At 41.5% G+C, this 17825-nt stretch overlaps 1 protein-coding gene and 1 long non-coding RNA gene across 2 annotated transcripts; both read right to left on the minus strand.

The window, feature by feature from the left end:
• Positions 1–1192: 1192 nt before the first annotated feature.
• Positions 1193–6221, minus strand: LOC123475255. The gene is made up of 3 exons (XR_006650087.1): positions 5822–6221; positions 1937–2160; positions 1193–1732 (listed from the first exon to the last, which is right to left on the minus strand). It is a non-coding gene; the product is annotated as an uncharacterized LOC123475255 (long non-coding RNA).
• A 3534-nt stretch (positions 6222–9755) lies between these two features.
• Positions 9756–11635, minus strand: LOC116935317 (musculin). The gene has a single exon (XM_032942643.2). The coding sequence runs from the start codon at positions 11497–11499 to the stop codon at positions 10636–10638; it is 864 nt and encodes a 287-aa protein (XP_032798534.2). The 5' UTR covers positions 11500–11635; the 3' UTR covers positions 9756–10635.
• Positions 11636–17825: the final 6190 nt, after the last annotated feature.

Consider the following 17825-nt stretch of genomic DNA (forward strand, 5'->3'; position numbering starts at 1 on the left):
TGTCTTGTTTTTGTTTTTATTACACTCTGTTCTTCTTTCAATACATTTTGTTTGTGGTTTAAAAAAAAAGAATGACTACCGAAACGATCCACCTTACGAAAGCCGACAATCATAACTGAATCATTTTCAAGCCGCTTTTCCCCCCTCCCAAAAAGAAGAAGATGTTGTGCAAAACGTTGCGGTTTAATCACCGGACAAAAGTGATCGAAGAATAGGCAAGAGACGCTTACCTTATTGTTCTCATGAACCGTTATTTTTCCGAATCATCCATCTGGCTTTAGCGGACTACTGTTGGCTTTGCAGATTGTCCGGTAATCGTCGACTTTGTATTGGACCGAGTAGATTATTGCTCCTTTTTTGTACAAGACAATGTGACGGCGGAGGAGGCTGCTCCTGGCAAAACTGTACAAAAGAAGACAAACAGTCAGAATGGCATAGACATTAAATTGGCTTGCAAACTGGACTTGTCCAACTGTCTGCGCTATGATTGTACTGCAGTTTGGTTGCGTGTTTCTTTGCAAAATAGCTGGTTTGCTTATTTGTCTTGTCTGATATTTTTCTAGTGGAAAGAGAGAAAACAAGAGACCTGATGGACCCAGACAAGGTTGCCTCCCCTTTTTTGTGCCAATCTTCCAGCTATGCTGTGTTTTTCTACGTTGCATCCAGCCGGACCCTGGAGTGTATACGAAGCCAATTTAGCAATTAAATGTCAAAGAGAAGGAAGAACGAAGCGAGCCATGGTTTTCTTCCCCGTCTTCTCTCATAACAGGTTGACACATAATGGTCTTTGACAAACTGCAGGTTCGTGTTCAGTCTATTTGCAATTCAACAATGCAAAGTGAAAACGAATAATCTTGAACTCGAGATCTCTATCATCAACTTAAAATCGTTTTTCTTGTGGCATAAAAGATGGGGAGAAATATGATCAGGATGGCACTCCAATTGCAAGTAGGGGAAATGTTGACGGACACAAGGAACGTGTGCCCTACTGTGCTATTCGAATGGAACCAGTAGAAGTAAGAAAAAAGCAGCTTGTTCTCATCTTGCAGCTTATTTTGTTCACGACCCCACTCCTGTGGTCCTCTTGATCTTGTAATAACGATGCATTGTTGAATTCTATGGTTTACAGCCCCCAATAACGCATATCCAATCGAACTTGCTAAATGGGTCTCCTCTTGTATTATGCGACTGTGACAAACAAAGTTTCCACTCCACTTATGGCTGCGCATTTATCGCATTAAAGGCAAACTCTTCCCGTTTTATGGCTCGCGTTGTGTCTTGTTTCTATTTATACAGTCTAAACAGATAATTAGAATTGGAAAAGAGAAAGTGAATTCAGATATTCTTATTGGTCTTTTGCTGCTAAAAGATAGACCCCTCGGTATAATTTTGTGCTTTTCAAGACAACAACCAGCTTGGAGGAAAATAGTTTCCTGTTTCACTTTTACTCCGAACTTTCAATCGTGAGAATCCTTAAATGAAGAAGAAAAAGGATAAACCATCATCATCGATTGTTTGCCTTTCGAGTTGACTTTGGGTCAAAGGTCTTTTACGTAAGGGTATGAATTATGTCTATAAGCCCCTATGCGTGACTAGGTGTTCTATTGGGATTTACTTTTTAAAACACACAGGTAGATAAAAAGATGATAGAGAGAATCACTGGAAGGTTGTGGGTGAGACTATTAAGCATCTTCGTCAGCAATGTGTTAGGGCAGGGCTGCAGCATCAGCAGCTGAAGGAGCGAACCGGAACCGGCAAGTGTGGGAAATCCAATCATGCGCGTTTAAATTTCAACAATTATGAGAGAACATATCTTTACTGGCAAGACTTATTTTTTCCGGCAAGGGTTGCATGCAATTAATGTCCGAAGGCAACTATCGAACCTTGCGGGGGAGTTCAGAAGGTGTCAAACGGGTCGGGCTCTTTCTTTATTTACCTGAGATACGTGCTGTAGTCTCTCGAAATATAGCTTCCAATCTATGCCGGGCCTGGCCGATGTTGCACACTACACAATCAAGCACATGTGATTTTCTTCTGCACAACAACACCTTCCCACGGTGTTCTTCGATAGATTGTTATGTTCCAAGTTCGATGATAATCGCTTTTCAAGGTACGGTGACAGAAGAGCTCGAGACATCACACACAGAACCTCCGCAAGTCCTAACAAAACACACGAAAGTTAGTCTTTTGTTTAGATACTCAACATATTCAACGGGGATACTACACATGTGTAACAATGTGTACGCAAACGACCCCTGTAATTGGTATAAAAATAACGGCGGATAAACACTGCAGGGGGAATTCCAGTTTAGCTGATGTGCTCCGTGGCACAACTTTAAGTGTTTTTTCTTTGTATTCGACCCTTTAAAAATGTCTCAGTTGGAAAGAAATGAATGTGTTTCTTCCGTAAATCGATCTTTTTGCGGCAGGATTTTTCTTGTTTTTCGTGGAATGCTAACCGGCAATGAAACGGTATATGTTTGCCACGCGCGCTCCATCGAAGGTGTTATTTATGGCTCACCTCTATAAGTTTCGTCCAAGATTTAAATGAATGTACACGTAATAACATAAAGTCGGATAGCCATTGAAAACGTCGGTGTTCATCTTTGGGTGTTTTTTTTTTCTTTCCTTTTTGCGATAGATTTTCTTTTTGTTTCCAGTTAGTTTGACCAAATATGAACCGCGGGTGGTTATATCTATTCCCTTGTTACATTGACGAGAAGGAAAGGGAACGATATTTGGAGGGAAAGACTCTGACTTTACCTCTCTCTTTATGGTAATGGCTGACGGTCTTCTTCCTTGTGTGTACCTTTCCTCTCGTCTTCAAAAAGCAATTATCCTAACATCGGCATTTTCGCCTTTGTCTCAGCCTCTTTTTCCTCCATTTTTCTTTCTCTTACTTTCGGCGTTTGATTTTAGTTTTTTTTTTTTTTTGCTTTCCTTTTACTTACGTCATTCTTTTTAACACCACTGTTATTAATGACTGACCGTTTCGCTAGTGCGCTTTTCTTACCTTTCCCCCCATCGATTAGTATACCGATCAAAGCAAGAAAATTCTATGAAAACTGAAAGAATACAGAACTGGATGGCTCGTCAATCACCTTTCACTTTCGTTGATCAAAACGATTTGTTAAATTCATCTTCCGGACAGGAAGTGAAAGGTGTTGGAAAGACCTCCTCTCTGGAAGGATCGATCTTTCTCCGCAGCCTCCCTCCCCATTTCCACCATCCCAAAACCTCCTAAACTTGAAAAAGAGACTTGGATACGATTTAATGGCATTATGTAGTCCATTTTCAAAGGGAGAGTTGTGGGATGGATAGGAAAACTATACGAACTATGTCTAAGCGATAAATCCCACCCACTTCTATGCACCTCTGGTGCTGATCAGTTACTCTGTTCCTCTTCGTATAAATTGTCTTACCGAAGGTGTCAAACAGACCGCCTCAAAAATATCCTCCAAGAAATAGAATCAGAAAAGAAGAATCACTATATGTAAAGTCGATGCCGACACCAACGAACACCCCCAACATGACGTCGGGATCTTATTCCGATTGTAACCGACTGGATTTGGCTGGAAGAGAAAAAGGCTAATCGATTTGGATACAGTTGAACTGCTCGAAAAAAGAAAGAGCAATTTGCATGCAATAGTGGCACATCTATCCGATCCAGCGTTCGCGGGCGGATCGGGCTGATATTGGGCGTTGGGGCGGAGTCGCCGGATGCGTCCTTTTCTTCTTCCCTACGAAAAAGAGGTGGAACAATAACACCGCCCTCGCAAAGCTCCTTGCCACAAAGCAAGTAACGTTGCCGACTATATAGAGTTGCGGCCCACGATCCATTGAAACGCATGACTGTATAAGTCTCGCATCTGTTTGAAATAAATGAAATCTCCTCCTCCTAGACTGCGTTGCGTTTGATTCTGTTTGATTCGGTCTATCCTTCTATTATTGTTTTCACTATACACTAGGCGAGATCTTGCTAAGTCTTCGGTGCTGCTAAGGAGGAAACGAAAGAAAGAGAGGCGGATAGATCTCCGCCTGGTGTTAGATCACACCATCGCAGCTCATTAAAAGTTCTTATGCAAAAAGAGCTCATTTTCATCAGGAGATCAGGAAGCAGAGGCGGTTTGTTACGAACAACAATCCTCCCTCGAATCTTATCGAAAGAGAAGGCCTTTAACACGCAGTCCCACCTCCTCTCCTCCCCACAATCTGTTCTTCCATTTGATTCAAATTCGAATTTTTCATTTTACTTGAATATCGGTTTACGTATTTCTAGAATAGTCAATCCACATCAACATAACATTAAACGCTAATCTTAAATAGGTTCCTTTATACTTGTCTTCGGGAGTATTCCGGTAAATGTCCTCGCCACTTACAGAAACGCGCACGTACTCCGAGGTTGGTTGTTACGCAATTGAGACAGGTGTTAAGTAACACACTGCAATTATTCGTCATCATTGCATTAGGTCGTTAACACGAAAAACGAAAAAAAGGGGATTCCCAGTATCCCGGCACGAGTGGCTAGTCACGATGCCGCCGTCGCCGCGTCTGTCTGATGGGCCTCGTCATTATCTGATTGCGACAAGACAAGGTCGCCCGCCTACCTTGAAAATTTCTTAACTCCTTAAGAAAACAATCCTTTCTCGGTAAAAATGATTAGGTAACAAGAAAAGAAAACAACAGAAAAATAATAAGAACACGAACGGGACCGACAGAGAGAAGAAAAGGAAACAATTGTCGGTCGTTTTCGTTTTCTCGACTAATAATTTGGAGGCAGAGACCACACACCGACGATGGCGACGATTATTTGTGCGTGTGTATAGTCTGTCTACCGATACCGCCTACTACTGTGCCCGTCTTCCCACAAACGAAACGAGTGTGAAAGTTTACCCGCGCACGTCAAAGGCCTTTTTCTAGGCTGTCAGCCACAATTTTTAAATTTTTTAAAAACGGACAATGTGAAAATGAAGAAGGTTCGACTCATCATTGAGCCTGAAAAAAAGAAGAAGAGAGTGGTGATGAGGGGTATGCCTCATTTGGATATGACAACCATCAAAACTGGTTGGTCCTATGGTCGCCATTGACTGCCGGTCAAGAGAGAAAAATCAGGCCTTTTTTCTCCTTATTTTGTCTGTTGACCTTTCACCTGTTGATTACAAAGGACAAGCGGAGGATGAAGGACAGAATACTGAGAGAGAGAGCAGTGCTAAGGAACTGGCGCCACAGTGGGCAGCTTTAACTTCGCCCCAACTTGTGCCCTCCCATTCTTGCCCCAATCATTTTTGTACTAACCGAAAAAGTCTTCCAAAGATTTTGAAGAAAGATGGGTGGTTCCTTCGTCCCACCACGACGACGCGATGACAATTGAACAGTCGGCGAAACACAAATGAATGACTAGAGACCTTGCGATAAAAACCGCAAGACTGTCAAACGCAAAAGAAAAATCACAGAAAAATAAGAACTTTGGTACAAATCGAGTCCCCAAAATAACAAAAATGTCACGTGAAAATTGGCACTTGAATCGAGTGCAATCAACTTTTACATCGATAACATTTTAAAATCAAATATCATGTTCCTTTAAAACAATGCACAGTAGCAGTACTAGCCCCGAAACATGTGATACAATACACGACGTATGGCGAAAAATAGCAAATGATGGGCCTTATACCAATGTCAAAAGCACTAACCCTAATAGCATTTAAATGCCGCTGCATAAAAGTATAGGTGTTCAACTCTAACAGTTCCACATTTCCCTAATTTTTCATTGGGATTCTTTCATTCGTTTCGCTTTCCTTTTACGTTATTCCTCCTTATATACCTTCTCTTTCCTTCCATAGCCAAGTTTCTTCGACTGCTGGCCGCACGCCTCTCCTGATGACGCGGAAGTCCGACACAGCTCCGTGGGGCGCCTTTGTAAGCGAGCACAACACGTAATTGGTACGCACATGTAGGGTTGGTTCAATTCCAAGAAGTAGGTGGAGATATAAAATAGTCCGAAAGTGAATCGATGGGGGGAAAAGGTTCTAATCCCGACCGATGCAGACGTGTAGCGACAACAGCTCGCGCTCCCGTGTAAAGACAATCGCTGTAATTACGCATCGTTTAAAAACCACCGATTTCAACGCACAGCCGGACGCATTTTTTTTTTTGGTGGGTTTCTCCCCTTTTTTCTTGGAATAGATTTCACAAAGCACACGAGTCTTAGAACACATCAGCCTAGTCGCTTTTGAGGTAATAACACTTTCGTTTTTGTTCTGCTGCGACACCGTCTTTTGTTTCGATCCATTTTTGCTGGGTTTAGAAAACCTTACAGCCAATGAGCTGGTGAAAATGAAAATAACAGGTGAAACAAAGAAAAACATCTCCTTTCCCTCTGGAAAGAATAGCATGCCCTTCCTCTAGAATTGAAGACCCGACATTTTGCTAGGATTAAACACTCCCGTCTGCCATGTTTTGCCATTTGAAATTTAAAACCAAACTCAAGTTTGGCATGCTAAATCACCTGTCTTTTTGTTTGCGCAGTCGGGATGTGTGCGTGGAGAGAAAAAGAGTAAACAAGGAAGTAAACAAGGAGAGAGGATCGGATTTCCTATATAGGTGTTTAACCCAGGTGTTGGTGTCGGCGATGACACGGGGTCAGTGGAATTACACCAAGGAATATACAAACACGCGCCACTTGTGCTCAACCACAACCCCGAAATATGAGAAACAAACATATGTTTTGATCATGTTTATTATTAGTCTTTAAGTGTCCAACATATGACCAGTAAAAAACTGATGGTTTAAAACGATTATACGAAAGGGCGGCACATTTTGATCACGTCCCCCTCATTACATACCAATAAGTTTTTTTTTTTGGGGGGGGATTATCAAACCACCAGCTATAAAAAAGAATGTGAGGCGGTAACGATAATCATAATACATGACACATGGGTTTGTGTGATGACGCAGGGGTCTGTGTACGTATACCATCTCTTACGTAATCGTTTAGTTGATTCGGTGTCTTTGTTATTCGGGCTTGATAAGCGACGGTGAACAAAAACGAGGATGATGACAATGATGTCGGCAGTTAGAACATCGAGTATTATTATGGGTGCGGCAAAATGCGCAGCGTGCGATACAAATCAACTGTCGAATGCCGGTTGACACCTTCATTGTCATGTTATTATTTTCTTTGTCAGATAAACGCTGATGCGTGTCAGCACTAAAGGAAAGGCCAGCTTTATTGTTATTCAACAGCTGCGCATACCTCTGACTCTTCTTCTTCTTCCGTTGAAATTCCACTCCTTTTCTTTTTCTCGTTGTGTTTGACAACAAAGAACAAGTGCGCATAATTCTGATTATTTAAAAGACGTAAATTACGTAAGAGTTTCCTGGAGAATAAATTACAGATTGTCTTGCTTTAATAGTCCATAGAGTTGAGGTTACCAATGAATGTTGAAGCCATGTGTATCCATTAAATGCAAATTCTCAGCGATCAAATAAAAATACATCTGCGGGGCATACGTATATAGAGAATAAAAGAGCAAACAGGTGATGTTTAAAACAGAAAAATAGCTAATAATGCCGGATACCTGAGACCCATTGGCGCATTCAATTTGTCTGATGGAGTCATCCAGCATTTCGCACTTTCATGCTCGCAAGTTTGCCATTGTTATTCTTCTTAAACTTTTGTTTTATCTTCGCCCATTTATTATTGCTGTTTCATTCACTTGTCCGCGTGTGAAAAAAAAAAAAAAAAAAGCTTTTTAAATTCAATACCACGTTTCTACGACCGAAAATCAAGCATGTGTAACAACGCCCCTCCTGTATGTACACAACCATTTGAGGATGGCCGTTGTATTCAATTTTGCCTTGATCGTGGGCGGCGGCTGCTGAAGATGTCGAAAGACAATGGTAAAGAAAGATAGCATAAAGGCGGCTTTATATTTATACAGGTAAAATCATGATAATTACCTCCACTGCTGAAGCCGCGCATTTTATATGGCCCGTCAATTGTATTTTTCTGTCGGCTTCTGCTTTTCTTCGGCCCGGCTTTTTGTTTTGTTTTTTTCCCGCTATAATAGACTAGCAGTATCAACTCTATATAGTAGTAGCTACAGTTTAAGTTGTCATCTATTACGCCATGGTGAAGGTCTCCTCTTGGTCAATAAACTTATCAAAGAAAACTACACATAAGCCAAGAGAAAGAAAAATGGGTCACACAACATGTCGAATCTACAGTGTCGAAAGAAACGGCAAGTCCCGTTTTTCCCCTCAAAGATTGAATCCGTGTAACCGACTGTTTTTTATTACAACGCCATGTGTAAATCATGTGACAATGACACCTTACGGGGGAGCGTCGTCGGATGTGAAGAACTCCCGAAGTTTAGTAGGTCAATTGCGTCGATATTACGGTATATCTATAGTCTAGAATAAACATCTGTCACACATCGGTACGTTTATTGACAGGCCACCCGTGGCTACGTGGGTACTACCTCAAATATACGGTAGAAATCTCTGGGATTTAAACCAAATCATCAAGTAACACTCTATGGCATTTCAACAGACAAGGACGAGCTTGAAAATCGAAATGTGTTTCCGCTGGATACGAGAAAAATCAAAAGGGCGAAAGAGGCAAAGCTCTTCTTCCTCGATTGGGGTTTCACCGAACACGTGTAGAGTACGACATCTTCACTAAGTCGTGTAATTCTTCTTTTAAATTCGTCATCGGCGTTTCGGGAAATCCTTGCTCTCAGCCGCGCAGTTCCCACGACTTGCATTAGAGGAATTTTGAAATATCCTCACATTTGATCGAGAGTTTTCGTGTCAACTTATATACGAAGCCTTTTTGTATACGACTTCCGACGAGCAATAAGCTGACAGCAGCTAGACATCAACCTGTTGTCATGTAAGTCTCTGTCGCTGAAGAAGCCTGAACGATTTCCCAAATTTTCATTTCAGGTGGGACGTGCTAGCACGCCAGAGTTTGTTGCCGGAGGTCAATCGGAACAAACAGGATATGGACTGAAGCGTGCCAACGTTCTTTTTATCCGCGAATCGCCTTTTGCCTGCGTGTGTGTTATTATCTAACAGTATGCAAGATGATAAAAATAAAAACGAGAAACACAAAGAGCAAGACGTCCGAAGGTGCCATCATGATTATATTTGCAGCTGGCACGTGATGCGATGGCTGTATAGTTACATTGCGAATTCACCCTGATGCCTTTTTTTTCTTCCCTTCTCTATTACACGATGAAATAATGTCTTTACGTTCGTAGATTCACTCCTCAGTTCTTTTCTTTTATACTTAATGCCGGCAAATTAAACGGCTTCCCTCTCAAAGTCCCTTTTTTTTTCTCTTTCTGTCTGGCGATTTACATTAAAAACAACGATTGAAATACAAAAGAGTCACTATCTCCCTTTTATTTCTGTTTGTTTCTTTTATTTTTTTGGTTAGTGTGTGGTTGGTCCCTCCTGAAAATGTTGAAACTCGGCATTATCTCCGTTTTTCTCTTTCACTGTCTCGTTGGCTGTCCATTCCGGCGGTGCAACTTAATGACGGAGGGACCACCTCCGCAGTGAAGAGAAGCAGCGCTTGGTGAATAACCGCAAGCGCCAGTAATAATACATTCAAATTGGTGTGTTTATTCTATGAATCTATGCGGTAGCTTTAGACACGGATCCAGCACATCAACGTGACTCTACGCAAAAAATCTCTTGATAGTTTTCGAATGAAGGAAATAAAACGAAACAAGTCTTTTTTTTTTAGCTTTCAAATACAAATCTATTTGTCTGTAACGAATGATCAGCAATAAGGCACAATATGGACGGTACGATAAGGTATACGGTTTACGTCATTACGTTGCATCGACACACACACAAAGATAAAAAGGCACGTAGTTGTGAGCATTTTTTTGTTCTGAAAGGAAAGAAGCTTTTCATATACACGCATACGAAAATTCAGGGCAAAAAGAGGCGCTTCGTTTGTTGTTATCGATCATTTGCGCAGCGTTTCATTTCTTTATCATTTAATTGTAAATTTAGTTTCACTTCTTTCGCCAAAGAGATTCATATAAATTAAAGGAAAGGCAAGAGCAGAGCCTCCATTTTCAAATGCTGGTAGCCCCAAGAGCCGATGAAGTTTGATAATGCAAGAGTGTGGAAGGGGGTAGTGGCAGACAATTATTCAAAAGGAAAAAGGCGTTGAATTGCCAAGCACGAGAGAAGGAGTTACATACTTGAGGCAATAGACAATAAATGACGTCGTCGCCGGAGTCAGAAACAGCGGCCGACCGGGCACCATCAACGAAACAGAGACTAGATTTATGTGTATGCAATAACAACAGTTGAAAATGTCATGGTGAAAAGCCATGAATTTCTTTTTCGATATGTTCACCGAGCTTCTTATCCTGAATCGCTTGCCATTCAGAGGCGAATGTACGGCACGATCTCAAGTCTTAATTTACTATTTATGCTAAACACTCTGACATTTGAAGGGGAGGCATACAATGAATGATGAGGTACTTTACGTCTTCTTTTACTGTGATGAACTGGAATTAGTTTTCAACCCGTCTTCAGAGTTTCAACCGATGAATTCGGAATGGCAACAAGTGCAGCAATAATCGTTTCAACAAAACCTTTAGTGCAACTTTACTGAAGCAGTTCACATAATGCGGTGATGTAACTTTGCGCCATTTGAAGCGTTTCGTATTTGGAGAGTTGTCTGTCGTTACCGAGAGCGGGCACGACGTCACGAAGCCGGTCGAAGGCGCTGTTCAGGTTGTTCATCCGTCTGCGTTCACGAGCGTTGGCGGCCAATCGACGTTTCTTCATCACCTGCGGTGCCACTTCCTTCAGCGAACGTTTCTGACCGTTGGATGCGCTGCTCGTGCTGCGCGGCAAAGTCGACTCGGAATCAGAGCCGCTTTGGTTGCTCGACGGGTTTCGATATTCGCCCATGGCTGGATGGACGGAAGAAGGAGCCGGGCTAATTGGTGAATTTACCATGTGAGGCAGGTGGCTGTTTAATGGCGACCCCGGAGAACTGGGTGTGGGTAGACCGACGGACAGGTAACAGCGTTCAGGATCTTCTTTGACGCTGACCCGCAGGTCGTAGTAGTTACCGGATGAGTTATTGCTGGCCGGCGGCTGGACGAAATATTGCAATCGCTGACGGAGTTCCTCTTCGGACGATGCAGCTGATGCTGGTGAAACGGCATGACGCTGGTTGGGCGATGGTAACGGACTCTCACCCAAGTGTCCGCCGTACGTTGGATGCCCACCACCCATATGATGGCCGTGGTGGTCACTGCTTTCCGAAGACATTGGGCTTGGAGTGTTGTAACCGTCGGATGCGGCGTCGTAGCAGCTACTGTTCGGCTGGCGGAAGGAGCTGACCGGTGGCAGCGCAGTGATGCACTTGTTGTCGTTCAAGTAGGCCGACAATTGGTCGTCGCGTTTGCCTGTCTTGCTGATTGTGGCCAAAAAGCGCTTCCTGTTGCAATCCTGGAACATCTCTGTGTCACTGAATTTCCAAAGTCAACAGACTTTTTTGATACACTTCCAAGAGTAGCGAGGCAAGAGGCAAAAGTCGATGTTTGAAATGAGAGGGAGTGAGCGAGAAGGAATTGAAGTGTGCACGGGAGCAAACCACAAGCTGATCTGACTTTCAACCAGCTCGAACCCTCACCTTTATAGCTCTACCATTCCTCCTCTTCCCATCCAGTAGGTAAGGGGGTGTACCTTCTATCTTCTGCATTATCCACCCTCCCCCAACTTTTCGTTTTTTTACCTGAGAATGGACCCCGTGTGTCTGCATTATATATTTCTTCTTTGCGATGCGCCTCGGAGGTAGAGCAATTAGACTGTCCTACAGCATAAGCCTCCCATTCTTTTTTTCTTTTCTTTTTTTTTTTTCTTTTTTGGCTTGGCACAGTGTTGTTACTACAACTGCTATGCCCAACGGCTGCGGGACAAAAGAAACACCAAAAGGAGCAAATAAAAAAAAGAGCCCACCTTTAAAAGTTATATTTCCTTCTTTAAATTTCCCTGTTTTTATTTCAGCCAACCATCATGTACCCTAACAAAACCCTCTTCATCAGCCCTCACCAGAGGGCAGGAAAGACTTTTGTAATATGAAAATTCGGGTAATAGTCTAACCGTTAGCCTATAGGCATAAATTGAAATAAATTGTAATGACAAGAGTCCAAACGAACGTATCCAAATGGCGTTTAATGACACGCATTTCTCAAATTTTTCATTTTTGAAATATGCAATAGCAAAATGTTGGAATTCAAACCAGTTATTTCACGATTGAGTTAAAAAGGATCCTCGTCCAACAGTTCTGATTTATCGTGTCTGTAAGGTGAAGAAGGCAACGTTCTAGAAACGACTTGCTTATGCTTTTCTTTACGAGAGGGGATGTCCTAATAATACGTGAGAATATAAACTCAGCACAGGTGAGTTACTCACGTCATTTCAAGACAGGATTTGTTTATGTAAAGAGGCAACAGCAATGGCCAGAAATTATAGCCGTGAAAATTGCACTCCTTCAATTGCTCCGCTATCCACTGTGTAATTTCTATCGTGCATTTAACGAAGCCTGACGCGTTATCACCTACCTTTATCTTTCCGGAGCTGAGATTTTAAAAATTCACGTGGAAACGATCGACCGCTTGAACCCAATGAACACCAAAAAGAAATGAGCCAGAAGGAAGATTTTCAAAGAATAAAGGCGGCACGTCCGCAGCATCCAAAAGCGAGAAAACACGATAGAACGGGTCGGACATTCAGTCTTTTCATTCTGCCAGAGGAATAAATGAATGGGTCATTAACTATTGAATATAAGAAGAAAATGAGGATAGAGAAAGGGTTCAGCCGTATCGACGGCAAGAGAGGGCCATAACAAATTTTTTCAAAACGATATTAGAAAATCCCAGCGCAGTTTGGTGTTTCACACTTTTATCACTGTAGTTGAAATCGAGCTACTCAAGATTTAAAATAATGATTGAAAAAGTCGCATAAATTAACCAACGGGTCTTGTTGTTGGACTCGTTCCATCTCCACGGGAGGTTTGTTTCTGCAACCGGGAAGACTAGAATCCCTTCACAGCAGTTTCAGAACGTAAAGCAACGATAACCGAATTGCAAAAGGAACAGAAAAAATTATGACTGCTGTTGGTTTTTGTTTTTAATTTTTAGCTATCAAAGAAAATGAGATGAACCATTGCGATTTTAAATCACGCGCGGTTGAATGGGTACGGCACTTTGATTCCGTTTTATTCAAAAACTACACAACTGAGAGGAAAACGAATATTTTATTTGCAATCATCATTCAAATTTTAGTTGTAAAACATTAACATTACATTGAATTTGAGTCCGACTTTTTGTTGTAAAAGTTGGGCTTGAAAAATAAGATCGACTTTTGCGTTGAAAAATTAGTATTTTAAAACCTCGATATAGCAATGGAAAATATATGATTTAGATTCAGAATGTAACGCTAATCGCGAAAATCAAGTTCGTTTTGACGTAGGACTGGTAGTTTTTGAGTTATTTTAATTCAAATTGGGTTACATTAAAAGTTCGGTTCTTAAATACTGCAAGATGTTGGAGGAACATATTTGTTAAATCAGATAACAGGGAGTTGTGTATGAAAACGTAGGTCACATGGCGTTCCGTAAAAGGGCCCTATTAGTTTAGTACTCAATCTAATCCTAGCAAGTCAAGAGCTGGTTAGCGAAAGAAGAATTCGCAATGGCTGGATAATATGGTGACAAAAGGACTAGGTCAAACTCATTTAGTTGTACTGCTTTCCCTCTTTATTTTGCCACCGGATTACACAGTGTTAGGTTCGTTTATGTGCAACAGCCACTCGTTCAAGTCTCTTCCCATTGTTATGTTTGTGTACTCAAACACAACGAAAGTGAAGAGCCTTTTGTCAACAGTCCAACAATCGACAAAGTCATGGAATTTTCTCTCTGACTGTAAACTCATTCATTCGTTGTTCTTCATTGTTCGAATAATGCTAGTGTCACAAACGAACGATCTGCAATGAGATGAAAGATTAGGGTAAACGACAGATGCCGTCATCGTTGCAGACAGTCTCTCTTTAGTGACGCCACAGAAACAAGAGAGTCCAGTCGTATTTCCTTTGACTTTTGCTGAATATTTTGATGTAGGACGTTATATTCACTTCGATACCATGCACGTAACAAGAACATACTAATATACGTAAACAGAGAACTATACATGTCTTAATGGCCCCACTGTTTGGATCGCCCTGATCCATCATCTCATATGCCTATAGTTGTGCTACGAAACGCTCTCTCCGTTTTGTTAACACACCAAGTCAAACTGAAAAATAGGCCTGTATCTCATGTTTTTAGACGTAAATAGTTTGACGATCATCATCCATTTCAACGTAGTCATGTTCTCCTCCTACTTTTCCTGTACATTTGTACTGGGAATTGTATATGCCAACCGTTTCAATATGTTCTTGTAGACGATGGTTCTCACGGCCCAGCATATTGCTGAGTATCTGTTCCAGTTAAGATATATGCCCTTTTCTCATCGTATACGTACAGCTTCAATTCATTTGGTAATTTGATGCGGTATCAACTTGTTTTGACGACTCGTAATTTCACATTCACACCATTTACAAAAATGTTTTTAATATCTTTTTCAGCGTGGATGCCGATTTATCGAACATTGTTCCGACGTTGGTGGGGATTTACTTATCCAGCTGCGATCCAAGTATGGAGATGCTTTGTTTCGACTTGCGTGTATACCTTCCAGCCACTCATGACATATCAATGCCTTTAATAATCTGAAGACACTGGAAAACAAACTTTAACTCAAAGTACGTGCTCCGTGGGAAAACCTTTATTGATTTAATGTCTCAATTGCTATGAGGGCCCATTTAGTTCAGCCAGCGAGTCTCCTCTTCGCCTTTGGCTTTTCGCCCGGAGACGATGAAAATGACTCAATTGGTCTACCGTGTTTTGTTTCAAAACAAATAACGAGTTTTTCCTTCGCCGCAAAACAGTGGGTTAGTGTTGCGGTTAAAGAAGACACACACGTTGTTGAGACATCCCTCTATCATCCTTCTTCAGGTAGTTCCCTATCACCTTCAGCGCATAACGTCCTGCTGCATATACGGAATATTATAGTAAATCTTGAATAAAGTATGCAATTTCTTTTAACCCAAAGGCCAAACTATTTTAAAGGCACAACAAGTTGAAAATTATTTGCACGTTTTTGCAATTCGGGTGGCGTCAGCCAGTCGCTTGAAATCGAATTTAAACTTATAACGTTTAGGAATTCGTTGTCTAGTCTTGTGCAGTTAAAAATGATCAGTACGATGACCATTTCATCGGTTGCGCTGGTGATCCCAAGTTGTACAATATTACAATGCCCTCGAGCTGAATGACCCAAAGAAAACGGATTCGGAGCGTTTAATCGACATCCGGTCCAAACGTCCAGTTGCTGTTGACATGCCTTTCTTTGAGGGGCGTTGTTCCATGCGCCTTTAAATTGCAGTAAAACAAACCACAGAAATACACTAGCCGCATCAACAAAGTTCGGTCAGCCCTTGGAACGCAGAGCTGATGATTATACCAAGTTGAATATAACAGATGACATGCCCATAAAGTCCACCAGTTAAAAACAAAAGAAATTTCACTTTCTCCTATCTACGTAACAAACCTTTCTCCTTGTCAAGCAGCAGCCGTCGTTTTGCGTATATAGTTTCATGTATGATTATCACAAACGTATAGCTGAGGCTATCATTTGTCCTATACTTGAAGGCCTACCTTCTGTTCTCATCGTTTCTTTAATACACTTTCTCCATCAGCTATTCCCAACTTTTTCGTTGAATTAAAAGAAATCCCTCACAAATCCTTAACCTTCTCTAAAGACTGTCATCACTCGTTTACAATGAATTTCTCCACTAAAAAGAAGGAACCAGGAAACATTGCATCATAGTACTTGGGAACCATTTTTTCTTGTTCAAACCTGACCATCTTTTATTCTCATTGACAGGTTTATCGACGACACACAAAAAAAAAGGGACATTGGGCTGCGAAACCACACTCTGCTGGGTGCCCCCTTGTTCATCCTATTGACCATAGTTTTATTATGATACTAAACACGTCTCATATCTCTCAGAAGAGGAGAAAAAAACGGAAGAAAAGGTCAAGCAATAAGAGCGGACATTTCAGATTCTCTCATAACAGTTCACGCTAGCCAAGGGTGGCCTTTACAAAAAAAAAATAGAGTTCCTCTTGTTGGAGGGGGGTTCCAAACGCAGGTTGGGTGTTTTCGAAGAAGCGATGGCGGCAAAAGAACTCAACGCACAGGTGAGCGTGACTCCCTGCTAAGGCAAGCTGTGAATGGCCACCTCCGCTGAAAAGAGGGGGGGTTCCTATGAGTTGTTCTTTCATTCCCAGTCTTTTTTTTTTTTAAATAATTGTATAGAACTCTGTGAATGCGATTAAGCCTTTCCTGCAAAAATAAAGGGCAATTGTCGTAAAAGTCTTTTGAATACATGGTGTAAGATATAGCATAAGAACTATAGCTATAAGTTCAGATGATGCTTATGCTAGAGTTGGGTCTAAACTGGTTCAATCTGCATCATAGGGTTGTTGCTCTCAGAGCTGTCAGACGTGTCACGCAGTTATTCAACTCAAAAGTGAATCTGTTTTCTCATTAAGTTTTGTTCTTTAGCAGTTCCGGTTGGGGGGGTTAAAGCAGCAGCCAGATTGTCTGAGTTTTGATTCCCAGCCGTGCTCGTTTTCCCTACACATATTTTGGGGATAACCTTCGTCTCCCATGGTGTCTAGTCGACGGAAATAATACGAAGACGAAGAAACAAGAGGATTAAAAACAGAAAATAGTGAATGAGGGAGAAATTACACGTGTAAAAACTTGTTGAGACTTTCAATTAATAGGCCAACAAGTCGTAACTGACTGCATCACCATTTTTATGTAGCTAAATGAATCAGATTTCAAAGTACATGACTGTCACGTGAAGCCAGCAGCAGCTTCCTCTTTTTCTGCCGCCACAAAGAGACCCCCCGCCTCAATGCATAATCATCGTCTAATAATCTAATAAGCTTTAAAGTGCATTCTATAAGCTACCAGCATTTTGTGTTCTTATTTATTTGTGGGAAAAAATAAAGAAGTGTTGAATCTTTTACGACTTATGCAGGCAAAACTAGTCAGCAATTTTTAATTTGTAAAAAGCCGTAAAAAAAAAGAAGGAACCGTTTTTTTTTTCTTACCAAATGCTTGGAATCCAGTGGATTTTAATGCAGCACGTATATATAAGAGACCAAGTGGGTCGTCATTTGTCCCTACGGTTATGTGGGCGCTCAGTTGAACTACATAACTCCAGTCTCTATGTATATACCTTAACTTCAATTTATTTCCATCTTTTCCCTTGTCTTTTTTTTTCTTCTTCTCTCTTTTTGCTGGTTGGGGGTCGCACCCATTGCACTCCTTCCTTCAACGGACAATAGTGGTCAGATACGGAACTATGGCATTTGTCGATTCACACGCAGGCGATGAACTTACAGGTATCCGACATGTAGATAGGCTATTTTTGGCCTTCCCATAGATAATAGGATCGGCCATACTAAACAAGAAAAGCTTTTTCTTTATTTTTATTGTTAGATGAATTTCAAATCCTCGTGGTGCGTCTCGCAGCTCCGCAAACTGAATAGTTCGGCCACTATACTAACCAGCAACGCTATTCGTTTAAGATTAGGGGGTTTGTGTTGACAGGACACTTGGATGTCTCATCCCCTACATGTCGTCGAGGATAACGGCACGCGACAACATTTC

This window comes from Daphnia magna, linkage group LG8 (genome assembly GCF_020631705.1).
Source record: "Daphnia magna isolate NIES linkage group LG8, ASM2063170v1.1, whole genome shotgun sequence".
NCBI lineage: Eukaryota > Metazoa > Arthropoda > Branchiopoda > Diplostraca > Daphniidae > Daphnia > Daphnia magna.

What these genes read in the sequence shown, in the direction of transcription:
- LOC116935317 (XM_032942643.2), bottom strand. Translation starts at nt 11,499, where the DNA reads ATGTTCCAGGATTGCAACAGGAAGCGCTTTTTGGCCACAATCAGCAAG.